The following is a 27,352-nucleotide window of genomic DNA, read 5'->3' on the forward strand; positions in this document are numbered from 1 at the left end:
ATGGAGGCTGCTTCACTTTTGAGTTCCGTGTCTGGGTTTGCATCCAACTTGCTATATTGTGTTTTGAGAGTTTCCCGGTGGTTATATTTTAAAACAGCTCTCTTCTCCCTCTTTTCTTTCGTACCCAAGTGAATTGATTTTGGATCCGAATGTATATTAAACTTAACGCCTCCCTGGTTTTTAAATTAGAAATCTACAAGTCATCTTGGTGGTAACCGCCTATGACGGGGCAGAGGGGGGGCGGCGCTGAGGGGAGCCAGCTGTCCCGACGGGTAGACTTTGTACCATTGACACTGGGCACCCTTCAGAGAACCATTGCGTCGGGAGAAAGTACTGAATTGTTCATATTTTTTCTTCACCATAAGTTGTCTTAGCTTTAGCAGAAATAGTAGCAATCAATAGAGTTGAGAGTTGAACGTTAAGTTTCACAAAAGGATGAGACGGTCTGTTTTAGAATAACTTTTTGCTTGCAACTAGGTAGTTCCAGGAGTGGAAAGTAGGTTTTTCCAGGCAGCACGGGGAAGGGCAGTGAGCAGAGTAAGACGCTCACCCTCAGAAATAGCAGTTTTTATTTGAGTAGAATTGGTCAAACCTTAGCTGGCCTTAGGGGAATGTGGGTGTTTTCAGGCTTTGTTCTTGAAACATGCTTTTGATTCCCCAATATTTATTAAGTGTTCAGAACCTGTGTAAAGAGCCTGGAAATTGTAGTCACCAGTAGGATTACTAAAGTCCTAACTGTTCAAATTTGATTTTTGTAATTAATTATGGTTACTAACAAGAGTGAGGTGGACCACTTAACCCTAGAGGGCTGCACACCTGAGAGTCCTGGGCTGGTCTGCTAGTCTGCTGTGGGGGATGGGGTGTGTGTGTGTGTGTGTGTGTGTGTGTGTGTGTGTGTGTGTGTGTTGCTTACCTCACCCTCGCTGCTACTCTACCCCACCCCTCTAGTTTCACTTTATTTTGATTTGAGAGGAAAGAATAAGATCCCAACTCTGACATGAGCAAGAATAATTGTGGATCCTTGCTTTCCTGATAGTGTCTTATAAGTTTCTTCATTTAAACATACTATAGAACTGGCCTGGGTGTGATGGCATACACCTGTGATCACAGCACTGGTGGATCTAAGGACTAGCCTGGGCTACGTGGTGGGTTCCAGGCCAGCAAGTGTTTGTTTTCAGGTCAGGCATGCTTTCAAATAATATCTTTCCTCTCCTAATGAAAATGTGTTCAGCAGTATGTGCTCTCTACTGAGAAATCTTATGAAATGGACCTGGCAGCTTGCTCTCTCCTCTCCACCTGGCTCTGTCCCTTGCTTTATTTCAGCAGCTAGGAGGGCCTCAGGTCTGTAGCATCCCCTGTGTGGCAGGAGATGTCCTAGGAGTAGGTTTTTGTCAGGTAAGTGGCATGGACTCGCGGGTAGCAGCTGCTTAGACCAGCTTCTGGTAGAGTATGGAGAGATTCAGAAAATCTCACCTAGAAAACACTCTCATTACTGAATTCTCCTACATAAGAGCTTTTTAAATTAAGGAACAGAAATCCAGGTTTTACCCAGTTACTAAGACTAATTATTAACAATGGCATAGTAAGCAACATATAATTTTCTGTTTTTAAGTCACTTAAATGTATGTGTGATGGCTGAGATCTTATGGCTACCACTGCATTAAACAGCACTCTGATGGTGAAGTAAACGTTCCTGGTTCAAGAATGTCCTTGCTTAGAATAGGTAGACTCTAGAAACCGAGAAAGCTGAGAGCCGCAACAAGATTTTTAAAGTTTCTTTTGCTGTGGTTTCTTATTAAAGAACACTAGTAAAAATATGAGTTCTGTTGATTTGGGGGAGGTTGCTTGTTTGGGGGGGATTGTTTTGTTGTTGTTTTGAGACAGGGATTCTTCTGTGTAGCCCTGGCTATCCTCTGTAGAGCAGGCTGGCCTCAAACTCAGAGATCCGCCTGCTTCTGCCTCTGGAGTGCTAGGATTAAAAGTGTGCACTGCCACCACCCAGCCAAAGCATGAGTTTTGTTTTAATTTTATTTATATTTTCAAAACAAAGACACTTAGCCAGTATTATTTGCAGAACAGTAGTTAAGTATGATATTCAGAAGGGTGAACTCTAGTGTACTTAGAGAGCTTCCTAAACTTAGCAGCTGTGGATATTTTTATTTATTATCTTGGCGTATTGGAGAGAGAGAGAGAGAGAGAGAGAGAGAGAGAGAGAGAGAGAGAGAGAGAGAGAGGAGCGCTCTAGTTGCAGGAGGCAGGTCCGATTGTTGAGTCCAAAGATCAGACCTATGCTAAAGATACCAGAGGGCAAAACTTCAGTTTAAGTGAAAATGGCCTGGTGCTAAGAGTAATGCCAGCCTTCACGTATCTCTCTATTAGATGTTTTTCAAAGGTGTGTGTGTGTGTGTGTGTGTGTGTGTGTGTGTATGCACACGTGTGGTGCAGGAAGGATTCATGTGGGGTCAGAGGGCAACTTTGTGGAGTCAGTTTTCCTTCTCTCACTAGGGTTCTGGGGACTGACCTCTGGTCTCCATGCTTGAGTGGCAAGTACCTTTGCCGGCTGAGCTGTGTCTCCGGCTCCATTAGTTATTTCCGACTAGAAACGCTGTGGCCCTGTGTGTGCACCAGCAGTGCATTTTCTACCTGCCACTCATAAATACTCATTAAACATTCGTTAGACATTAGAGGCAGTGACTTCTGTCTAAGAAGGGTCTGGGCATTTAATTTAATATTTCAGAATGAAACAACTACCAAAGTTGGGTTGCTTTATAAAGAAAAAAATATGTTGTCTTAAATAGCCAGTGTAGTTAGTCTTAAAGGCAAACTTCTGTCCTGTACAAATACTGGGAAAGCCTTATGAACAGAACTGTCCCCTGGAGCGTCCGTCACTCATTGTGTGGAGCTGTGTCTTTCTCCATTAGCACTGACGAGCAGTTCATTCTTTGTATGAATCTGTGAATGGCATATGTCAGCCTAATAAGGCGGCATTCCTATTCTGGTAATAAATAGACTCTTTGTTGCTGTTGCCCCCCACCCCGAGATCATGAGACAAAAACATGCTTGACTGTCTAAAAATTTTCTTTGAAAAATGTATAAATTATTACATTTCAAGATAAAAACAGCATATACCTTTTAAAATACATGATTTTTAATAGAACAAAGCAAATACATTCTTGGACCGTGCAGCTTGCTCCTGGAAAGGTGGCTGTTTGTCGTCTGAGGGCCCTACAAGCCAGGAAGACTCATTTGTCTCCTCTCAGGATCCTCTGGCCGTCATCTGGGCTCAGCTGAAAATACTTGTCATGATTTGCAGCGTCAAGAAGCACCACGGCTGTGTAGATCTCTTGGAGAAGCCTAGCGTCACCTACGCTGCTATGTTCTGCCCCCATTGCAGTTTTCAGATCAGAATGGAGCTGCCTGGCCTCACACCCGATGCTCCCAGCAGGAATGGCAGCAACAGGGATGGGTGAGGTGGAGCTGGCGCCTCACAGAGTGGACTGAACTGTGTGGGCACGTGGGGGTGGGGGCTGGAGGGAGAGGGCGGAGGACAGAGCCGCGGCAGGCTGTGTGACTGCTATAGCCAGTCTGACTAGTTTAAGGTGCCCAAAGGCAGCTTTGTTTCTCTGGTAACTCCAAGTAGCAGCAGACTTCAGTTCTTCAAATTCATGCACATCTACAATACTATGGCTGTGTCCTTGCAAAACCTACAGCTTCGCAGGCTCCCTAACTAACCTAAGCTTTTCTTTTCACCTTTAAAACCCTTCGTAAGCAGCTGAGAAGAAGCCACTGAACCACACTTTTACTTCATCATCTTCTAAGTTTTGCTTAGAGCAGGGAAGGGAAAGGGATTCTGACTCTGTCCCACAGTCTTGTGATTACAATGGCTCTGTCAGCCTGGTGGCCACAACTGTGCGGTGGCCACAGAGCTTTCATGAAGTCCCTGGCTGCAGCTCTGCTGCCTAGCCCTTTGCTCTCCTCTCTGGATAACTGCTTATCTATCGGTCCAGCCCATGCTGGTTCTGAACTTGGAGTAGACTGCTGGAGCACCCCACCCCTGTGTTGAGAAGCCTTGCCCAAGTTAGACTCAGGGAATCCAAAAGTCCCAAGGTCATCTCTACCAGAACAGGTTTTTGCACACTTCCAGCCACACGAATGAGATGTTCAAGTGGTAGTTCTCCAGATTCTTCTTCCTTTTTGAAGGGGCCATTTTCAACTTTTTGTGCCTAAGTATGTCTTTGTCTTTGGGTCTTTCTTTACATTTCCAGAAGCCTGTTTGGCAGAACCTGGGTTCTATGGCTTCGGCAGGGATTTTTACTCTTTCCTGGTGAGACATGTGGTGAGCTTTTCTGAAGCTATGTATGTTTGCCCCTCTTCCTCAGCACTGGGGATGGACCGCAGGCATGCCGGGAAAGTGCTCTATGCTGAGTCCTGGGCAAACTAGTAAGTGATTTTTGTAACGCTGAGGATGGAACCCCAGGTCTTGCATAAGCTAGGTAAGCACAGAACAATTTTTGAAATACTGATTTTAAAAAATTGTTTCACTATGAGCAGAGATAGAAAATAAAGTTAATTTCAGCTGGGAGTGAGTCTTAGCTGTGTGACAGTAGTTGATTTACAAGTCCAGAAGGCAGTTTCTCAGGAGGCCCCTCTGCTTCTTGTGAAGCCCCCAAAGGCAGGTGTGACAGACACTGTTAGGGATAATTGCTCCTGGGTGGGCTCCGGGAAAGCCTTCCGCGAGGGTCGGCCCTGCAAAGTGCTGGAAGTGGAACTATTAACTATTTTCTTTAGGAATAAATATTTATTATACTTAATGTGGTACTCTGATTATTTTGATTTATTTAGCTAAATAACTTTGCTTAAAATTCAATAGGTTGTAAATATCTGAGGTCCTTGAGGGAACTTTTTTAATTTCAAAACAGCCTGGAAAAAAATGGCTGTTTTTCAAAGTATTTACTACCTTTTAGTTTGTATTTTCATTACCTTTTTCTACTGAGTGAACTATTCCAAGTATGTGATATAAAATTTAAATTGTCTTTGTAAAACCTTATCAACCTAATTGTTCATTCTAAATTATTTTGCTATTTTATGTGCATAGGTGTTTTACCTGCATAGGTATCTGTGCACCATGTGTGTACCTAGTACCCAAAGAGGCCAGGTTCCCTGGAACTAGAGTCACAAATGTCTTGTGAGCCTCCTTGTGGGAGGTGAGAATCAAACCCAGGACCTCTGGAAGAGCAGCCAGTGCTCTTAACCACTGAGCCATCTTTCCAGCCCTTGTCTACCTAATTCATAAAGGCAATTACAATAAATATGCCAAATATGTAGGTTACTTACACGAGCCTCAAATTCACCATCCATTGTTTCAATTTAATCTTATAACTCTTTTTGTTTGTTTGTTTGTTTTTGTTTTTTGAGACAGGGTTTCTAGGACAGCCTTGGCTGTCCTAGAACTCACTTTACAAAGTGACCAGGCTAGCCTCGAACGCACAGAGATCCACCTGCCTCTGCTTCCCAAGTATGTGCCAGCACTGCCCGGCTAATCTTTTAACTCTTAAGAAACATTTTCATTAAAATATTTTCTGTGGTTGCAGTTTTAGGTTTTATTCTCCAGTTTTAGTGATAAGTTAGCTAGTTAACTAAAATGCAGTTTTATTTTACATTGAATTGACCTAAAAGTTACTGCATCTGCTGGCGAGACTTTTGAAGCCAGAAGGGAAACTTTCACGTGCTTTTTGACAAATCGCTTGGTTCCTACTCAAGTCGTCTTTTATTTTCCCTTGACATTGTTTATTAAGGATCCCTTCTGTGAGGGAAAAAACAAGGTATCTTTAGGGAAAAGATGCTACAAAGGGCTGAAACCAGAATCCCATCCACGCAATTATAAATACAGGAGAAAAATATTTTCATTGTGCCCGGGAATGGGGGAGGGGCAGAGTTGGAGCAACCTCCCTGGCACGCAGTCTTATGGGAAAAAGTCAAATCTGAGGATTCCTTAATGCTAATGAGACTGTAGACTCAGGATGCTGGAGATGTACCCTGGACACCAAATGATTAGGAAGTCGCTTCGTAATGTAAGTCATTATAATATATGTTCATAATTACTGGTTTTCAAATGGAAAAAAGATACTAGTTCATCTGTTAGGAGCATTACTATTGAGCAAACATCGTATAACCTAAGCTTGTAATATGACTAGAGAGAATCCAGCTATTACACAGTAACCTGCTCCCGTGTGTCCCTGAGGTTAACTGCTTTACGTTTTACAATTAAATGGCTTCCCCTCCGTGTTCCTGATGAATGGTTTTCTCAAATAGCCGCCTGAAGCATTGTCTGTTTGGTGTGGAAACACTTTGCTGTTATTAAGGGGCAAAAGGATTATTGAAAGTGACTATGCTAGTAAAATTCATAGTTGTGAACGTAGGAGATGGCTGTGTGTTTGGAAGTCAGCCTCAGAGCCCCCGCCGAAATCTGAACTGTCCCCTCCTCCAAGTCCAACTTCATGACTTGGTGCTTGTTTTTGTGTGTGTTCTTAATTCAGTAATCCTCCAGGGGTCCTAACCATGGTTTCTGAAGCACTGGTGTTGCTTATACACAGGCAATAAAAGTTGGAACCGTAGTATAATATAATTTGCTTTGGGCTTGGCGAGGCTTCTAGCTTTTAGCATTGTCCCGTGGACTCCTGAATCTGAGGTGGAATTTGGAAGTGTAAATGCTTTGAAAACCCTGAAGCTGGAACTGACTGGAGTTGGAGGTGCCTTGCTGCTCTGTGGCGCCCCCGTGTGGGTGGATGTGAAGCTGTCTTTCAGCGTTTATAGGATTTGCACTGAACATGCTTGTTTACATAGAATGTCGGGAGCTTTCATCAGTGTAAACATGCCTATAGAGTTAATGTAATTCTCGTGCTGTGCTTACTTGCTTTTTTTTACTTGTAGGGTTTTTAAAAAATATTAATGTATTGTTTAACTTTTATGGAAAATTCCAGACGGACTCAGAAGGTAAAGTCCAGTACATAGCCTGTGCTCCTCACCCAGCTTCCAAGGGGTCACCATTCTGTTGATCTTTCATGGGGTCTCATTCATGTTGGATATGTTTCTGTGAAAATGTAAGTTCAGAAATTGCCATTGGCCTGAGCTGTGGGGTGAAATAGAGGAATTGTTAGCGCTTTCCTTATCCTTGGAAGACCACTAGTGTCCTCCATCCATTGGGCTTGGCGTCGCAACCTAGACTTTCCAAGGGACAGCAGGCCAGGGTGTAGGGACGTGCTCCACGGTTGACATGGTCTGAAAGCTGGCTTGGCTTTCGCGTGTTCACCACCAGGGCAGACTTTACCCTTCCACACCACACTTCTTATCCTCTTGTTTAGTCAGTGTGATTGGTTGCTTTCATTCCTTTTGTTCTCAAATGAAATGATAGCAGCTGACAGACCAGCGTTAGAAACCGTGTCCAGTTTAATAGAGGCGTGTGAAAATCCCAAGAGGAAAGCTAAATTTTATTGAAATGTGGACATTAGAAAACAACCCCACATTATGAAGTTGTTTGCCTAAATATGCATGGCGGCTGGCCTTCGGGGCAGCTCAGCCCAGCTCCTGGCCTGTGGTGGCCCTCAGGAGGGCTGTGTTTGCAGCAGCGGGCTGGGTGGGCAGGGTTGGCCTGCGGGACTGTGGGCCAGGCTGAGCGGAGCCGCGGGCGGGTGTCGGGTTACAGCAGGCTGGGTGAGCATGGGGACTGGCTGATCTAGTGAGCGACTTTATAATTACCTTGCTGATTCGTTAGGGGAGGCTTTGTCTTACTTACCAATTAGCATGGATGTTACTGCAGAGACCTCTGAAACCCTGGGTAGGCTTCGGTTTAAAAATAAGAACCTTCCGATTCCAACAGCCTCACCGTTTGTCGCCAGCACGGTGGAGGGGTGGGAGTGCCGCCGTCTTCCCGTCTGCTGTGACAGAGCCTCTTCCCCTGGTGGGCTGTTACCTCTGTTGCTGTTGCTCCCCTGACCATGGGCCTTCACTGGTGTCTGAAGACTGCCTGCCGCCATTCCCACCTATCATGTACCCTTGTGCCCAGCTACCGCCCAGGCCCTGGAGGCTGGTCTGTTTCTCTGAGCTTCTCCGGTTCTGTAGCATCCCTGACCACCACTTCCCTTGCAGTATGCTCTTTTTGTTCTGGCACTACTTTGTGCCTTGAGGAGGAAAGCAGGCGTTAAAAGCTTAGGTATGATCAGGTGCCGTAGTCTAGGTGTTCTTCAGGGTGTAACATGTTAAGTGTGGAGAGCTGTCTAAACCAGTGTGGTTCCCCACTGAAGCAGGATGGGGCTTTTCCTCACTGCCAGCTGCTGACTCCACAGCACAGTGACTCACAACAGGGAAGGCCAGGCTGGTAGGGGTGTTCTGCCAGGGACAGAGCTCTTCGTTTGGACCACCTCAAAACAGGACACCAAAGGCGCAAAGACCAGGAACCGAGAAGATTCTGTTTCAGAAGTTGTTTCTACACAGTTTTTAGCCGCTCTAGCCACTGTTGTTAGAGTGAAAACAGGGTGCCCCCCCCTTGGGGGTCTTAGTCTCATTAATGAAAATAGGTAAGAATGAGTTCAACAGAAGCTCAGGGACGCTTATTAGAGTTTAAAAGAACACCCCAGGGCAGAAGAGTCATAAACGTCAGCAGCTACCCTAGGAAGAGAGTGGAAGAGAAAAAGACAGCCCTGGCCTACACTGACATGGTGGTCAGACACAGGACAAGTAGCCACAGGCAGGAGGACGGCTTTAGAAAGAATAAGGAAGCCCAGAGTATCAGAAAAAGCACACTTAGGTTCTGACCAGCCTCTGAGAGAGAGGCAGAGAAAAAGAGGAAGAGTTCTACTTTCCTGGCTGGGCCTCAGAAATGGCCGCCGACCTGGAGACTGGGAGGGGCTGGGCTGAGGGGGAAAGGGTAGAAGAGTACAGTTTCTCATTAAAGGGAAAACATTCTCTACCAGTCTCTTTGGCTGTTGGTTTGAGACAGGGTCTCCCCTGGCCAGCCAGGAGCTCCCCAGACGAGACTGGCCTCAAGGCTCACAGAGATCTGCCTCCTGAGTGCTGTCAGGAAAGATGTGAGCTGCCCTGCCTAGAGGTGGTTCCAGCCAGGGAATTGGCTACTCAGCCAGTGGTCCACCCACTTGCCAGGAGTTTCCCCTTATTGGGCCTTTACTGCCACTCACTCTCTGTGCCTGAGACCCCAAATTCTGCTGTAGAGTTGATTTATTTAGGAGCATCCCTTCCCTGCCACTGACCCAAGAGCAGCTTCCCAAGGCAAGAGCTGAGAGCCTGGGCAGCCCCAGATGCAGGCGAGGAATCACTCACGCTCTCTTGGGAACCTTCTCTTTTTTGGCTCCTTTTTGTCTTCAAAAGTAATAAATTAGTGTAGAGGCCTGGGGTGGTGGGGGTCTGCCGCAGCCCCTGGTCACACCAGTGGCCACACTGAACCTGTATAAGGAAGAAGGAAGTGTCAGGGGATGTGGCCAGCCTCACAAGACCCACCTGCCTCGCCGGCAACCTCTTTGAAGACCCCATGGTTAGGGTGGCGTCATTGCCTTCTGAAAACCATGGCATGGAAGCTGGAGAAGTAGACGGCTCCATGGTTAAAAGCAACAGTTTCTCCTTCAGAAGACCTGGGTTTGCTTCCCAGCACCCACATAGCAGCTCACAGCTGTCTGTCACTCCAGTTCCAGGAGATCTGGCACGCTTTTCAGATTCTGTGGGCACCAGGCATGAAAGTGGTTCACAGACATATATACAGGCAAAAATACTCATACATACAAATTAAATCTTTTTGAAAAGAGAAAAACCATGTCAATTATACTATATCCCTGGAAAATGCAAACCCCGAGTTTCTAAGTTCAAGAAGAAATGGGTGCACGCTATTTAGAGTGTGTACACGGTAGCACGCAGTTAAGCCCCGGGGGGTTCCACGGTGGCTGATGACTGCCCGGCTCCCCTGTCGTCCTAACCTGCCCACATCCGGGATGCTACGCATGCTCACGTTCGTTCTGCTCAAGATGGCTCTGCGCTCAGCAGAGCGCTGCCCCAGCCCTCCCCCTCTGATGACCAGGTGCCCCCGCTTACTCTTAGGCATTCTTTGACGCTGTAATTGGATGTGAGATTAGTTCTGTCTTGTCCAGTCATCTCCTTGCTTTGAAACTGGGACTCAGGTATCAGTTTTGACCCTGTCTGAGTAAGAAGTGAAAATCTTAGTGTGTTTCTCCTGTCAGGTATAATGACCATTGTTTGGAATGAATTGAGTTAAAACAAACTTTTGCATCTCCTTTTGACTGCTGCCCAGTCTGCCAGTCCTGGTGGGCAGAAGAGGACTCCATAGTACAGCCCATCGTGCAGTCAGCAGGTGTCCGCGAGGAAGCCCTGCAGCTGTGGGCTGGGGGGAGCCTGCAGGTGACAGGCAGCAGGTGCTTTGGTGGTGGATAGCAAATGATTGTTTGTAAAAGATTTTCTATTTGTCCCACGAAATCATAGATTATTTTGCTTTTGTTTTTCTTTTTTTCCCCCAAGACAGGGTTTCTCTGTGTAGCTTTGGAGCCTATACTAGAACTCACTCTGTAGACCAGGCTGGCCTCGAACTCAGAGATCCACCTGCCTCTGCCTCCCGAGTGCTGGGATTAAAGACGTGTGCCACCACCACCCGGCAATCATAGATGTTTAATTTTGTCAGTCCATATAACATTAAAGGACAGTGATTTAAAAATAAAGAAAGACATCATTTTTGAATAGTTGAAAAGAATTAAATTCATATTGCACGGGGGGGGCATCTGAATGCCTTAAAAATAAAGGCTTTGAGATGTCACCCCTTAAACCCAGGTATGTTTAATCTTTGAAGCTTGAGCATAAGGCGTTCCCTCTAGTCTGGACGATTGCGTTGTCATCATAAAGTGCTGCTCATTGCTTTTCGCCCTGCCTGCTTAGAACAGAAAGGGGCTTCACCGTCAGGACAGGAGTAGTGTGCTCAGGCCCAGAGCGAGGTGGCCTGGTAGAGACCAGGGGAAATCGTGGATCTCAGCGATCACGATCCAGCATCACTGGAAACTTGGGGAGCACAGATTCCTAGAGCCCAGCATCTGGGCTTGAACATGTGAGGGGCTCACGGGTGGGGTCTCCCGGCTGGAGCTCTCTCTCCCCGCTGCTCTAAGGCCCGCAGCCTCCTCTGGTGGCCTCTCAGGAGCTCCTCCACCCACAGACTCCCTGCTCTGCCTCACACTCCTCTGCTCTGTCTTTTCATTTTTTTTGCCCACTTAACTGTTCATTTACTGAGGACGATTTTGGTGTCAGGGAGGGGCCCTGAGCTGAGTACTGAGGTGACAGAGCGGACTTCTTTTGCCCCTAGGGGCCTTACAGTCAGGAGGTGGTTGACAAACATGCAAATGGGGCCACCGAGCGGGCTCCAGGGGGTCTCTGCTGCTCCTTCAGGCTCAGGGCCGGAATGGTGGGACTGTGGGTAGTAGATCACAGTCTTCTGATTGTCTAGAGTTTGGACCTTTGTCTTCTGAGGAAAGTTGTACTGACACTTGTCTTTTTTCTGTTGCCATGTTTTTTGTTGTTTGAGACAGAGTAGATTATCTCTGCCTCTGGCTTCCCAGTGCTAGGATTAACGAGAACAAAGCTTCTGAGCATTTGGGTTTCCTGTGAGAAGCTGTGCACTAGAGACCACGCCCCACACAGTCCAGTTTTGTTTGTTTCCTACGTGTTTGTCCTTTACAATTACTTTTTAGTTTTCTGCAGTCAGTGTTTGCTAGGTCAGCTTAACAAATACCGACTAGGCGGGGGAGGGGTGCAGCGCACATCCAATGTGAGTGAGGCTGTTTTCAGTCTCGAATGTCAGGAGTTTGTTCCTAACCATTGGGAAGGGGTCACATTTTATCTCCAACCTTACAGTCAGAGCCACTGGATATTCGGAAGAAAAGCAATTGTTGATAGTTTTTAGGTTTAGGTAGCAGGAGAGGAAAGGAGGGGCCATCCATCCCCGTGGGGTGTCCTAAACTTAGGAGCTCATCGGCTCTTTGGGTAGATTTGGTTCTTTGCAAGCTGAGGGAGGGGACACAGCAGAGCCCAGGTATTCCAGCAAGGAACCTTTAGAGGGCCATGACTCTGGAGCCCTTCCTTCCTCAGAAGGGGAGCTCTTCCTAACCTTCCCAGGAATCCCTTAATGAGCCCGTGCTACTGCTCCGGCAGGCTGCCCCTTGTGAGGCCTTTTGAGAGGTCACGTGCCTCTCCAACTTCCCTTAAAGAGCTATTGTTATTTTTTTTGAGTGTCTGAGGAGAAAGGCTTCTGAGGAGCCGGCCACCCTGCCCAGTAGCCTGTGCCAGGCCCAAAGCGACCAGCAGGGCCATGCCCAGCAGGGCCGTGCGTGTGCCTGGCTGTTGCTGTCTAGCTGTTGAGAGCATGCCGGGTCTTCTTTGAGTTATATCTTGCTTAAGGAGTTGGAGCATACAAAGCTGGAGGTTCTCTGAGCTGGCAAATGGCAAGGCTGTTACCTTGTATCAGTCAGATTTGGGGGGGGGGGATCCTCATGTCGGCTTTGTTACACTTTTGCTTTACTATATGGCTTAGCTAGATTGTGTACATTTTGAAGTTTCATTGGGTGTGGGGAGCCATTTTTATTTGATTCCAATACAAAGCAGAAACATGGAAACAAGCCTGTTTGAGACATAGTCCACCAGAGGTCCTTATTGACATATGTGAAGAACACCCAAGATTCAACTTGTCTACCTGGTCCTGGTCACAGAATTAGAGGGGCCCTTCACCCTCCTGTTGAAGGCAGCAGAACAGATACCTCTACAGGCCTTCCTAAACACCAGGGTTAGCATGCAGCTCTAGCCAGATGCTCACTCTAATTGGAAGTTAGCTGCTTCTCACACTGGAAAACTCCACAGATGCTGTTCAGCTGTGGGAATTCTGCTAAATGCCTGCAGCATCACACGCCTGGGTGTGGGTTTCTTTTGTTTGTTTTAGATTTATCTTATTTTTTATATGTGAGTGTCTTGCCTGTATGTGTATATCTGCACAATTTGTGTGCCTAGTGGTGCCCTTGGAGGTCAAAAGAGGACATGAGGTCAGAGGTAGGCACCAGGCCCCCTGGAACTAGCTAGAGATGGCTGTGTGTCACCATGGAAGTGCTAGGAACTGAGTCCTGGGTCTCAACAGTAACAACTGCTCTTAACCCTGAGTGAGTCATCTCTTAGCCTGTAGGTGTGACTTCTGTAGAAGTGGCAATTATTTCTAAAGAAATTAATTAGTAGGCCAGCAAGATGGCTCATTGAGTATGTGCTGAGAGCCTTAATCGCTGAGTGAGCCATGGTAGAAGCGTAGAACTGACTCCAGCAACCATCCCCGGCCCCCACAGATGTACACACGTGCATACACTCAAAACAGACAGATGAACAAGCAGAAAACCTGGGCCTCACTGAGGAGCCCTGGCTGGCTGGCCTGGACCTCACAGAAGAAGTGTGTTGTTGAAAAAGTACTGTGTTCCGTGTATCTGTACCCGAGAGACAGGAGACTAAGATGCAGATTGCTTAAGTCTAAAAGTTTCAATCAGTTTGCTTGGCAGAGATCACATCTAAAAAATACAGAGAGGAAGATAGAGGAGGGAGGAAGGGAAGGAGCAAAAACTATAGGCAGTACCATTGTACCCTGGCCACAAGCCTGACGATGGGACGTCTCCATGCTGTCACCAGAGAAGATGAGTGAGGATGCTGAATGACAGTGAGTTTCTGGTTTGGTCTTGGCTGTATTTTAGTGTTTCTCAGACTTCTGTGCTGATGGGCTGTCTTGATAGCCCTACCCCCCACCCAGTCGTTTGTGAATTTCAGTAAAGCATAAAAACAGTTATGTGAAAAGTGAAGTAAAAGGAAACCGAAAGAAAAAGCCTGTAAAAGCTTGCGCTGTAGGGTAGGTTTGCAGACCTGACAGCACTTTGTAATTTGCTATAATCCTCCCTAAATAATACAGTGCCTTGCTTACGTCATCTGAATGGGTACCAGCTCACAGGCCAGCCCCACCTATGAAGAGTAGTTTGAGAAATGCTGGTCTGGGCTGTGCGTGTACGTATTGTGCACTCACACATTTAAGTGGCCTGATCACAGGGTATCTAACAGATCAGATAGCGCCGTGTCCAAATTGAATGCACTTCCAAGCTGTTTAGCCAAAGGAACATTTTTTTTCCCTGAGAGTATTAAATGCTTTAGTTGTAAGCAGATACACATATAAATATACAATTACTTTAAAATCTAGTTGCCTGGTGATGCCTCTGATGCATTGTTTTGCAGAGTGACATAAGACTACCTCTTCTCTGGTTTGTCAAGTTTAAATGAGTACAGATCCTCCCAAGGAAGTGTCCGATGTAAAGAAGGCAGGCAGTAGACTCACTAGAGGTAGGAGTCTGTGAGAGGTGGGATAAGCCAGCCGTTTTTATCAGACCCTCCTTGTCTCAGCAAACAGTTGCATTGGTTGCTGTCTTTGGTCTGGTTTTTGGTCCTGATGATTGATACCCATCTTTGTTAGTGCTTACGAAATGAGGGAAGTGGTTTCATCAAGTAATTCCACATTCTTTAGAAGCAGCGACAGATCTCGGAGCAGTGCTGGCGTGGACAGGCTCCGGCTGTGTCGGCTCTCCCTCCAGGAGTCAGACATCCTCTGTGGGGTCCTGTGCCGCTAGCCTTTCCTTTGGGGACCAGACTTGAAATTCAAAAGACTTGTGAGCCAGAGGAGGAAGTTGGTGCAGTGACTCCTCCCACCTGGGAGTCAGCAGCCCTGGAGTGAGTCCTAGACAGGGAGTAAGGAAGAGACCGACAGAGTAGCTGCCACGCGCCTGTGGAGAGGGTCCGCTGGCTCCAAGGCTGAGTGCCTCAGAGCAGTGAGCAGTGTGACCGGCGTAGTGAGACCATGCCTCCTACTCTGAGAAGTGGTTAGGAAGCCAGGTTGGGCTGGGCACAGTGGTAAGTGGACAGAAACCCAGCACCTGGTAGGCTGAGGCACAAGGATTTTGAGTTCCAAATAAGAACTCAGTCCAAAGATTTGTAAGAAAGTCTGCTTCAAAATGTGAAACAAAAACAAGACAGTAAGCATTGTGGGGCAAGCTGGTCCTGAGAGCTTGTGTCCACAGCAGTTCTGACAGGGGTGGCAGGGTGGCGGGGGACTAGGAAGGGCTATCGCGATAGTGACCGCCAGCTAGGCAGCAGTATTCAGAACGGGACCTCACTGTAACCTTCAGCGGATTCTCAAGGTCTAGGGTATAAAAACCTTACCTCTTTCAGACACCCAGGTTTCTGTGTCGTCAGGGTAGGTGTTTGGTTATGACAGGTCTCTGGCTTAAAGCAGATGACGTCAAAGCAGAGCGGTCGTGTTCGTCCCCACTGTGTGCTGTCAGACAGAGCCAGGCAGAAACCCGGGCTGGGAAGCATGCATTCCACTCAGTCTAGAATGAAAGGCAGCGGCCGCTCAGTCTCTGTGGTCACCGAGCTTCACCACATGTCCCCCGACAGGCAGGAAGGCTGTGTGCATAATGAGGAAGGAGAAGCATTTTGAAAGCACACACGGTTCTACCAAAACTGTATGTGCTCTTCCTGCTCTCCCTTGACGCTTTCAGTTGTTTGAGTTGTGTTCAAGCTGTAATTTCTAACACCTCTGTCTGCTGAGGTTGTGCATTGTATGTTCCTGAGCTTTAAAAATAAATGCGTTTGGGGGAGGGAGGTTGAACCTGTGTGATAATGTTGGGCATACGAATGCAAGCACATGAGCTGAGAAAGTCAAAACCATGGTTTCCATGGTAACTCCTAACTTCTCTGTGTCGTGTTGTACACATTACTCACGCAGAACGTTGGCCAGGATTACCTAGTGGTAAAAATTGCTCTGCAGGCGGACAAGGGTGGGTGTCCTACGTCTCCCTCTACGGGGCCTCCCCCCCCCCCCCCGTGAGTCCACCTGTTCTGAGGAACCCCAGGCAGGAGACTGCACAGCCGGGTCCTGACCTCTAAGCTGTCGTCTTTTCTCATGGTGGAAATTAGCCTTCATGTGATTCACGCTGTTTCCTGTCTTTCTCCCTTGTAGATATATGTTGGGTAAAGGAGGGAAGCGGAAGTTTGATGACCATGAAGATGGGCTGGAAGGCAAAATTGTGTCCCCCTCCGACGGTCCATCCAGGGCGTCTTACACCTTACAGCGTCAGACTGTCTTCAACATTTCCCTTATGAAACTGTACAACCACAGGCCCCTGACAGAGCCCAGCTTGCAGAAGACTGTCTTAATTAACAACATGTTGAGGCGGATCCAGGAGGAACTCAAGCAGGAAGGCAGCCTGAGGCCTGCATTCACCCCCACTTCCCAGCCCAGCGACTCGCTGGGTGACAGCTGCAGGGAGGCCCCACCTGCCTTCACGCACCCAGTCGCGCCTCCCACTCACCCCTGTGACCCAGGAAGCACTGCACCCCTGGAGGCCTGCCTCACCCCTGCCTCCCTGCTAGAGGACGACGACACTTTTTGCACTTTGCAGGCTGCTCCACCTGCGGCTCCTCCCAGACTCCCTCCTCCAGCCCTCCCGCCAGAAAAGGACAGCTTCTCTTCCGCCCTAGATGAGATCGAGGAGCTCTGTCCCACATCTACCTCCACAGAGGCTGTCGTGACGTCAGCGGCGCCCGACAGCCCGAAGGGAACCTCCAGTGAGGCCAGCGTCCCGAAGCCTGAGGGGCCCCAGGAAGGCCGCACGGATGACTCACGATTCATGGACTCTCTACCTGGGAATTTTGAAATAACCACATCCACAGGTTTCCTGACAGACTTGACCCTGGACGACATCTTGTTTGCTGACATTGACACATCCATGTACGATTTTGACCCCTGCACATCTACATCAGGGACATCCTCCAAAATGGCCCCTGTGTCAGCTGATGACCTCCTCAAGACCCTGGCCCCCTACAGCAGTCAGCCTGTCGCCCCAAGTCAGCCTTTCAAAATGGATCTCACGGAGCTAGACCACATCATGGAGGTGCTTGTTGGGTCCTAAGACTGTGCCTAGCCAGGCCCTGCAAGCGTCCCTGCCGCCCTGACAATTTCTCCGCACTGTGCATGTACCCTTGCTTGCCTTTTTCAGAGAAAAAGAAAACTTCACAAACGGATCACACTAGTATTTTCTTTGAGCAGAGTTGGAGTGCCTTCATTCGAGTATGACCACTTTTAATACACTCTCTGCGTGGGCTCCTCAGAGACCCGCTGCCCTGGCCTAGGAGAGAAGACGTTTGAAGACTGTGTTGCTAATGCTGAAAGGTGACCATGAGCAGTTCAAATGAAGCACAAGGATTGCGTTGGAAAAGCTGTAAATTGCGTGTGCATATTTGTCTATTTTTTCTATAAGTTTTATTGCAAGAGGTAAAAAAGAATATATATCTATATTATTTGGATAATCTCAGTACCTTTCCTGGCGTTTTGCCCTGTATAAGTTGACTTGGCAATTCCGCCTTTTTAGAGGCATTAACTACTCGTAAGTGTTGCATTTACATGGCTGTTTAGAAAACTGCTGCCCAAATTTATTTTATATTTTTGTACAGATTCTGCAGTTTATGATATTGTTTTTCTAAAGACAAATGCTGTTTATACATATGAGATAGCTATTTTGATAGGATTTGCTCACATAGTTCCTGCAAACGTAAGCTGTACAAGTTGCGCTTGTACTTTTATAGAGTCGTAATGTTTTATACGTGTATGGTGCAAGAGAAAATTGGATCAAATCAATCTGCAGTTGATGTCCCCAAATGCAAACACACACACAGCGCTTTAATAAAGGGCCAGGTGATCTGACACCCAAATTTCACAAGCACCAGCCCTTGGCACGATCACCCGCCAAACTGTGACTCCCAAAGCCAGAGCCCTGTCCGCTCATCAAACTTGCATTAAGCCGTTGTGGGGGAGATGGCTGCGGATCCTGGGGTTGATGTGATGGTCTCCTTAGCTCCCTCTCCTGAGCAGAGGCTGTGGTATCTTGTGTCAGAGTATACTCATAGCCGGGTGTGGTGGCGCACCCCTGTGATTCCAGCACTTGGGAGGCAGGGGCAGGTGGATTTCTGTGAGTTCCAGCCCAGCCAGAGCTCTACAGGGAGAACCCTGTGTCAAGGATGGGGGAGTAAGAGAAAGACTGTATTTATGCCAAGTTTGCTCTTTTAATTGTTTTTATTTTAATTTTATAAAATGCAAACCCCAGTCTTACCCCTTTGGCATAGCTTTTATGATGAGACCACAATTTTACATAACAGTTTTACAACAAGCAACTGACCTCTTCGTGGAGCTAAGCCCTACTTCAGTGCTTCGGGCTCATAAAGAAGAAATTCTCCCCGGAAGGCCCCCATCGTGTTGCTGAACTGCCTTTCCCAGTGTCCTTCCCTGGTGGAGCTTTGTTCCCCCTGTTGCTAAGAGCTGCAAATGGCATCTTCACGATCACCACAGTGAGCTCCGCTCACCTCAGCCATCCGGGATGCACTTTCTCAACATCTGTGACTAGAGCCACCATCCGCCACCTTATGTCCTGGTGTCCAATCTGGTTGCTTTCTTTAATTAACTGCTGATTTAACCACACTTTACAAAGCTGTTATATCCAAATACATAACAGGAATTTCTGTGCGTATTTCTGGCCCTCCCCTGTCTCCTGACCCCCAAAGCGGCTCTTTATTTCCAGTGATCCCCCAGTTGTAGTATTTGTCTCTGTGTATCATGCCCATTCTGAGGCCTGCCGCCCTCCCTCCCTCCTTTCTGTTCGGCTTCCTTTCTCGCAGTGGTACTTCAGCTGTGGAATGCAGCTTACAACCTGTATTGTTATGCAGATGGCTTCTTTAGGAATAACTTCTATATTTATTTAAAAATTTTAAATTATGGGATTTTGTTTTTGTTTTTGTTGTCATTGTTGTCGGTCATTTGTCAATATTCAGTTATCAGTTCTGCTCACTTCTTGCCATGGATAAAATTGGGTCTTTCCGGCCACTTAAAAAGATAAATTTGTAAATGGCACTTTAAACAAGCCATAGATAGTTTTATTTTTATAATGCACATGGCAAGCAAATGTGTTTGTGATGAAGGAACTGCTCATCCAATCAAAAGATTTGTGTATGGTGTGATTAATATCTTTTTACATTCTAATTTACCCTTTCCCGTGTGCGCGTGTTTGAAGGGCTGCTTCCCAGCTCTGTAGAGTGGTGAGGAGCCAGCCCATCGAGCTGCACCTGTCCTCCTGCAGGCACCCTCCACACGGGCCTCTCACCATCACACGTGTTTCCTCTGATGCAGGACCAGGGACCATATGAGAAGGTGAGGGTTGTTGATGCTTCCAAGTGTCATTGTGCCTGTCCAGTTTAAGAACTCTTCCTGGAAGAAAGCAGGTCTCCCCATTCTCTGTGTTTTAGAACTGGAGGATCCTGTGAACTGGCCACACGCCACACACATCTCCATACATGTGCATATACAGTAGTGTTGATTCTTCCCAACAAGAATGGCACAAAGCAGTTGATTGCTATTGTCAAAAACTGATTTACAGTAACTTAGAACAACTGTACTTTTGTTGGATTAGCATGTTTTAAACGATCCCATATGTTGGGCAACAGTTCAAATAAACACGGAGAAGTGTCCGCCCGGGCTTAGTTCTCCCACTCCGGTGCATCACCGTCACAACACCTAACCCCGCAAGAGCAGGCACGTGCTTATTCCCCAGACGTGCCTGGGAAACCCATGGCCCGTTTTCAGAAAGAGCAAGCCCATCAAGAGTTAAGACTGACTTTGTGTCCTATTTATATTAAGTGATGTCCCAACAGGGAAGAGGTGGAGTCAGAGTGAGATCAAGTCCCAATTTGAGTGTGGGATATGCTTCCAGATGCTTCCTGGCAGCAGCGGCTCACCTTCACAAAGACAGTCTTGTGGCGTCCAGAGGCAGGCAGACGGCCTGGGGTGCCTGGGCCCAAGAGGCTGTTGTTGACGACTGCGATGTGCAATGGCATGGCAAGGCAGGAGCAGACTCCTGAGAGGTGTAGAGTGGTGGTTTCCCCATAAGTTATTTATTCCTTTGTTTTCCTTTGTAAATATATTTATTTTACTGTGGCGCGCTAACAACAGCTGGGTGGTATGGTGCAGAATGTATGGTAGGAATGTATTTCTCGTAGGAATGTAAATCTGTATCAAAAGGGGGAGCCAAGGCGGCCCCCACCCTGTCTTTGCATCAGATACACGGTCGACACCCATTGTCCCTCATCTCCAATATGGGTCTATTTAAAATATGCAAAAGGTGTGGACGGGGAACGTTTGAATACCTCTAAATTTTTAAGAAAATTGAGCATAAAAGGGTTGGTAATTTTTTAAAGTTTTCTTAGTAGCACTTTGACTTACGACAGAAGGGGCGACACACAGGCACCCACCTTCATACCAAAGGGTGAGGAATGGCCACAGCCTCCCACACCGCTCGAGTGTCCTCAGCAACTGGGCTTTTTATTGCCATAGCCCCTGAGGTGCCCCAACCGTCCTGAGGTCAATCAAGGGAAATTTCTTAACGAAGTAAGCTCCAAAGAGCCAAAGTATCAACTTACGGATCATTTTTAAAGCTTAAATTTATTAACCACCTTTGCGGTAAACAATGAATTATGAATACCGCAAGGGCAGCCTTCTTAAATGACAGACATAAAAGACTGCTTTTGCGGCAATTGTTCCTCTACTTTGTGTGAATTGTCTTAATTTTGAAACCTTGCTCTTACAAATTGGACCTTTATACATTTCTGACACTAGCAAAGAGAGAAGAGCATATTTGATTTGTCCTAGCTGTAAGCGGTTAACTCTGGTGCGGCCCCGCCCCGGGATGCCAGCGGGGTGTGCATCTGCCTGTGTGCAATTGTTTCCAGTGCTTCCAAGAATGAGTCTACATGGGTGTTGAAGATTAGCCAGGGTCAAATGCTCTTGCAGACAAAGCCAATACAATTTTTGGACTTCTTTTGGGGAATTTGGGAGGGAAAAGCGGTCCATATGTACAACTGACGTGCTGAACGTGTGCATAGGGACCGGCTGGGGACGTGGATTTTGAGGAGGGCTTTTTGTCAAAAGTCGGTGTGACCTTTCCCCACAGACCTGAGAGCTGTGCCTTTTCTATGCAATATTACCGATGTCACATCAGAACCCAGAGGGCTGCGTTCAGTGTAGGTTCATTCAGGCTGTGTTCTAAACAATTGGACAGATTCAGTGTACATGGACATGAGCGGTCTTTTGTAGTTTTATATTATACAATAAACAGTAAAGGATGAGACTTGTGTCGCGTTTTCTTCTGACCGTGTCGTGACTGTTTGGTACCACTGAGGTGCAGCCCCCCTGTGCTCTCCCCATGGTTGTCCTGTCCCGCTGCTCCACAGGCTTCCCGAGACCCCCTCCCCCAACTTCCTTCTCCTTCCTGACCCAGTTCTCTCCAGACATGGGTTTTACCCAGAGCCTTTGCCCTGTCTGTAACCTGAGACAAGTCTCCCACCTTCACTCTGGATGTGAAAATCTGTGACCAGCCCCTGCCCCTTCCAGCTGTTGGGCTTCACCCTCTACCCGAGGTGCAGTGTGTCTCTTTCTGTTGGCCACGCTCCATGGGACCTCGCCTCCTCTAGGAGGCCGCTTGGCCCTCTCGGGGTCTCCTCAGTTCCAGCCTCTTTATCCCCTCCGACACCTTCCTGTCTCTGCTTCTCTGACCCACACCGTCTGTCACCTTCACCTACTGCTGGTGTCCGTGTGTCACTGGTCTTCCTGTCCTGGTGATTTTGGTAACATGTTTTAATGCCAGTCTGGGCTACTGCGCCATCCTCGGGGGCTAACTGGGGAGGGGATGTCCAGGCACTCATTGACGGCTGGGCCACTGCTAACTGGTGAGGCTGTGCAGGTGGGTATGAGAGACCTGGAAAATCTGTGCTCCATTAAATCAGCTTTGGGATATGGAAGGCAGGAGGTGGGCTGGGCTGGAAACTGAGCTGTGCTCCACAGAGCACCATGTCCCCCTCAGTTGGAAGAGAAGTCCTGAGTTCTGTCCCCAGCACCCAGAAAGACATTTTTAAAGAGAGAGAGAGAGAAAGGGTGCACAAGGCTTGGGTGGGGGTGGCTGTCCAGTCCTCTACAGAATGAGACGGCCAGCATCACCTCTGCTTATTCCAGAGCAGTCCCTGCTCTTCACCCACGCGGCCCCATTTCTGGCACACACCAGCACCCTGCCCTTGTGCCCTTGCTCACGTTCTCCTGTGCAAAACATCCTCATTCAAGGCCAACCTCAAGAGCCTGTCCATCCTCGGCATCCCCCTCGTAAGAGCCAGTCTCCTGAGTTCCTGCAGGGCTCTGGACATGGTGAAGTCCCCTGGCAAATCCTGCCCTGGCTTCAGACCCGCTGCATGTGGTTTTCTCTGCAATGCTGCAGTTCTGATGAACAGAACCCCAGGGATGTTCCTCTTCGCCCAGTTTTGGCATGCCACACCCCCAGGGACTACACACTGCTTGTTTTAATAAGCGGTAAAGTTCTAGATCATGGTCATGCTTGCTTAGCTGTGTGTCACCTCTGGTGTCTGCCTCCATGGCACAGCTGAGCAGGCGCAGTTAAGTTGACTCTCCTAGTTCAAACGAGTTACCATTCGGACCTTTACAGAAAAACATTGTCTAACTCTGACATTTACAACTACACAGTCCTTAAGATAGTGTCCGCTGTAGGCAAGCCAGGCTCGGGGCTTTCGGGAAGGACATGTGCCTCCACGCCCCAGTGCACCAAGAGCTGGGGGGGAGGGACCAGAGGGGACGGCGGTCAGGAAAGCCACACAGGAGGGGACATTCTCAGAAAGCTCAAGACCTGTAAGGGACCTGGGAGTGGGTCTTCTGTTCAAAGACGCCTGATGTCGGTTGGGAGAACAGAACAGGGAAGTGGTGCCGGCTGGTGCAACCGAAGCTTCGGAGGATGCTTCAGCCTGGTTCGTAAGCAGACTACCTGGGTTTGTACCAGTCTGTGCCCTTTGATACCATCCCAAGCCTGCTCATCTCTCGCCCTCTGGCCCTAAACAAGTTTCTGTTTGCTTTTATTTGTGTGTATTGAAGCAGTTGTTACCCAGGCTGGTCTCAGATGATTGCACGCCAGCTCTTCTCTCTTGGCCTCCTCGGTTGCTCAGACTATAGTTTCTGTCACTTTTGAGAGCTCTTTAGCACAGCACACCCTGGCTTCAACCTGAAGGCCTGGGAACTCCTGTCCTCTGTGTGTGTGTGTGTGTGTGTGTGTGTGTGTGTGTGTGTGTGTCCCCCTCCTGACTTACTACCTACATCATTGCCTTGAGCAGGAGAGAGTGGAGGCAGGGGAGAGCTTTTCAGGGCTGAACACTCCAGGTGCTCACAGGCTCTCCTGCCCTGACTGTGGGACTTCAGGTTAGTCACTGTCCCATGGGGGCAAGAGGAGCCTGAATGACTGAATATCTGGCTTTCCCCAGATTGTCACCACAGAGGGAGGGCTGGTCTTGGGCTGTAGGCCTCGAGGATTTGCGAAAGCTCCTGAATGCCCTGAGGTGCCAGCCTTCAAGGCATCTGGGATGTCATGTCATGTGCATGACAGGACGGGGCAACACATGGTGACATTGTCCCAGGAGCTGGGAACCCTCTCTGCAGCAGGCTGGTTGTCTCAGCCCCGGAGCTCTCCAGACCTCCCCCACCTCCCAGGCAGGGCCAAGCTGCCAGCTGCCAGCAAGGCCTATTGTTCAGCAGTGACAAGAAATGGCTGCAGAGCTCAGGCTGGAGAAAGGCTTGAGGCAACAGTGGGGGAGGGGTGAGGAAGCTCTCAACACCCTTAGCGTTGGCCTGTGTTCCGGGAGAAGTCTGAGGCGAATCCAACCCTCCCCTCAGACAGTCAGTCCCCTCCCTCCTTCGCGGTCCAACAGGCTTCCTTTCGGATGTCTCCTCTGGCCGTGAAATGTGGAGAGCGAGCGTGTGGCCCCATTTCTGTACCCTAGCAGAAGAGTCCGTCGGCTGCCTCAGGGTTGGTTGAGCTGAGTGCCGAAGCCAGTGCTGTGTGGCCTGCTCTTGTCCAGGCTGTGCTCTCCTGTGCAGTGGGCCTGTTGGGTCTGCAGAGGGTCCAGAGATTAGGGCGGTCTCTAATGTGTGCACAGCTACAGTGTTTCTCAGATGGCTGTGATTGCGCCAGTTCAGAGAGGGTGTGTGTGTGTGTCTGTGTGTCTGTGTGTATGGGAGGGGGTGGAGGGCAGTGCACAGAGGCAGAGGGGACCTCCAAGGTCACTGCAGGACTCTGCCGCAGTGGCCACCCAGGGAAGTCGTGGTTTGAAGACACTGGGAATTCACGCTTTCTCTTGGAGCTTTGTAGCAGAGATCCGTCCACTGAAGCCATTGAGAGGAACGAGTCTAGCCTTGTCTGCCCTGGAGAACCTCCCCTTTCTCCAAACATATGCCTACCCGTAGTTGAGGAGATGGAAGTGTCCCAGCTGTGAGATGGCCAGCATGAACAATGTAGCCAGAAAGCCAGCACCTACTGTAAGCCGAACCCTAGGTCTTCCCCGACCTGTCCTGACGGTGGGAAGCCCATTCTCCCACTTCCTCTCCCTGGCTTTCCTCTCTACCTGTCTGTCAACCCCCTTCTTCATCCTGCCTGCCTACTTGAAGCTGCCACTGGACGCTGGGTTGCCCTCTGCCCCGTGAGGCCTGTGTCTGGGGGTCAGGTGGACTTGTCTTCAGCTCTGGGCTCTGAAATAGACCCAGTGAAGCTGATCAGATCCAGAGCTTGGCTCATGGAGGTCTGGGAACTTCTGAGTCACCACGAAAGGCCTGGGAGGACCCATGACTGGTCAGATGCTTCCAGAGTGCCTGGCCTCAGGTACTCAGCCCTTCAGCTGTTTCGTCAGTGTGGTAGGAGGTTTCCCTATTGCCGGGTTGGTCTACAGCTCTGACGTACAGGAATAAAGGAATGGAGGAACAGTCTAGGCAGAGAGGCTACCCATGTTGGCCTGCCAGCACCAACAGGTACCCGGTTCCGCAAAGACGCACCTGCTGGCAAGAGGGGACAAGCCCGTGGCACTAGCACGGAGTGGGCAGCAGGCTTGAGCTGCATGGTTTGCAAAAAGAAAAAGGGGACGGGGGAGGTGGTTGGTCAGCAGCGGGGATAGATAAGGGCCCTGGGGAGGCAGGGTGGGCAGAGGTTCCTCTGGAGGGCATTTTTAGTCTCAGGTCACCTCCTTACTGAGGCAAAAATCAGGAAACCCCAATCCAGAAAGCTTAGGTAAGATGGCCCAGCTGGCACGGGAGCAGACACCCAAGCATGTTATAAGGCCCCTTATGTACCTTGGGGACACACTACTGTGCTGTCCAGGGGCCACAGGCAATATAAGGCAACATTATGGACATGCCCCGAAGCAGAAATCCCTGACTGACTTGAGCCTGGCTCAGAGACTTGGGGAATAACCTCTGGGCTGGCTGGTTTTTGTCAAGTCGACGCAAACCTAGATCATCTGAGGAATTGCTTCCATCAGATTGGCCCATGGGCATGTCTGTGGAGCATTTTTTTCCCTTTTTTAAAAAAATATTTATTTGTGTGTGTGTGTGTGTGTGCGTGCGTGCGTGTGTGTGTGTGCGAGTGCTCTGCATGTATGCCTGCATTACAGGAGAGGGCATCAGATTCCATTAGAGATGCTTGTGAGCCGATATGTGGTTCCTGGGAATTGAACTCGGGACCCCTGGAAGAACAGCCAATGCTCTTATCTACTGAGAGCCATCTCTCCAGCCCAAGAATATTTTCTTGATGTGGGAGAGCCCACCCACTATGGGCAGTCCCCTCCCTGGGAAGGTGGGCCTGGACAGTATACGCGCAAGCCAGTAAGGCACCTTTCCTTTTCCCAGTGGCCCCTGCTTCAGTTCCTGCCACCGCATTAATGACTTGAGTTCTTGCTCTGGCTTCCCTCGATGACAGAACATGATCTGAAGTGTAAGTCAAGCCAGTCCTTTCTCCCCGGGTTGCTTCTCCTCGTATTTTTATCACAGCAACAAAGCAAGCTAGAACAGAAGTTGGTAATTTATCCGTGCGATGTTGCTTTGACGGGTTCTTTTGGGGGAAGATTGTTGTGGCATTTGGAACTGTGGGCTAGAAAAGCCACCGAGTGCTCAGAGTAATGGGATGTTTTCTAGGGGCTAGGAAGCTGAGGCCGCTAGGAGAAATAACGGAGGCCTGGCTTGTGACATTTCACAGGGATGCTTGCAAGGCCCTTAAACTGTCAGAAGCGTGTGGGATATTTGAATTTAGGATCTGGAGTCTCTGGTCAGCTGAAACTGAAGGATCAGCTGTGACTAAGAAGAGGCCAGCATGGTTTGAAGCAAAGTCTCCTGGGAGTTATTTCTCCAGAGTCAGCACACAGAAGCCGTGGTCCAGAAGATGCCAGGGCTGTCTCTCAGCCTGGCAGCTAAACTCAGTAACATGTAAGAATCCCCCAAGTGTGAACTGGGTTTGGCTTCATGAGAGCTACAGATTGAAGTCATTATAAAGAGCAGACGTGGGAGCTAGGCACGCGGCCATTGGTGAAAGTGTCGCCTCAGGTGTAGTGGACACCTGGGGATTGAAGGGGCCCTGGAGAGAAGCCCCTGAGGCTCGACACCGTGTGGCAGACTTGGAGTCCTTGAAGAGAGTCCTGGAAGCCATTGATGAATGTGCAGGCTCAGATGCACTGGAGACCCCAGGACCTTGAGATGACATCCAGGTACAGCCCCCGGTGTGGAGCCTACCATACAGGCTGTGAATGTGAACGGTCAGAGAAGTGGGACTGTCCAAGCCCTTGGAGCCTAAATGTCATGAGTGAGTGGGTTCTATATGTTACATAGAACTACATATACTGTTCGATTTGGTTTTACTTTGATCTGATTGTAACTGTGCCCTGGTCCTTCCCTCTTGGAATAAAAAAGTATTTAGCTTGGTTTGTCTCTACAGGAACCCACAGGTAAGGAACTTTGGATATTTTAAAGAGACTTTGAATTTTTAAAATGTTTGTAAATGTTTAAGTACTGTGGGATTTTATAGCTCTGTTTTATGTTGTGATAGTAACAACATAAACAAGAAAGGAAGAAAATAGAGGTTTTGTTTTAATAGTGACATGTTTTTGTGTCACGCAGCCAAGGGGTCAAACGTTCTGGTTAGTTTTTTGTTGATTTGACACAAACTTGGCATATCTAGGGAAAGGGAATCTCATTGGAAGAATTGCCTCCAGCAGACAGGCCTGCGACCAGGGCTCTGAGACATTTTTTTTCCTTGCTGATTTGATGTTGGAGGGCCCAGCCCACTGTGGGCGGTCCTATCCTCGGGCAGGTGGG

General features: G+C 48.5%; 1 protein-coding gene and 1 long non-coding RNA gene across 3 annotated transcripts in view; one reads left to right on the forward strand and one right to left on the reverse strand.

Moving 5' to 3' along the window:
* Sertad2 (SERTA domain containing 2) overlaps nucleotides 1–21,297 on the forward strand; it is a 118,068-nt gene extending 96,771 nt beyond the window's left edge. For both annotated transcript variants that reach the window (XM_048435493.3, XM_048435492.3), the window contains exon 2: nucleotides 16,088–21,297. In XM_048435493.3, the coding sequence (XP_048291450.3) occupies nucleotides 16,092–17,039 (948 nt within the window). In that variant the 5' untranslated portion in view covers nucleotides 16,088–16,091 and the 3' untranslated portion in view covers nucleotides 17,040–21,297. The remainder of the gene's footprint in view (nucleotides 1–16,087) is intronic.
* LOC125401274 (uncharacterized) lies at nucleotides 14,179–15,682 on the reverse strand. The gene is made up of 2 exons (XR_007232299.3): nucleotides 15,286–15,682; nucleotides 14,179–14,803 (listed from the first exon to the last, which is right to left on the reverse strand). It is a non-coding gene; the product is annotated as an uncharacterized LOC125401274 (long non-coding RNA).
* Nucleotides 21,298–27,352: the final 6,055 nt, after the last annotated feature.

This window comes from Myodes glareolus, chromosome 8 (assembly GCF_982192425.1).
Source record: "Myodes glareolus chromosome 8, mMyoGla1.1, whole genome shotgun sequence".
Taxonomy (NCBI): Eukaryota; Metazoa; Chordata; class Mammalia; order Rodentia; family Cricetidae; genus Myodes; species Myodes glareolus.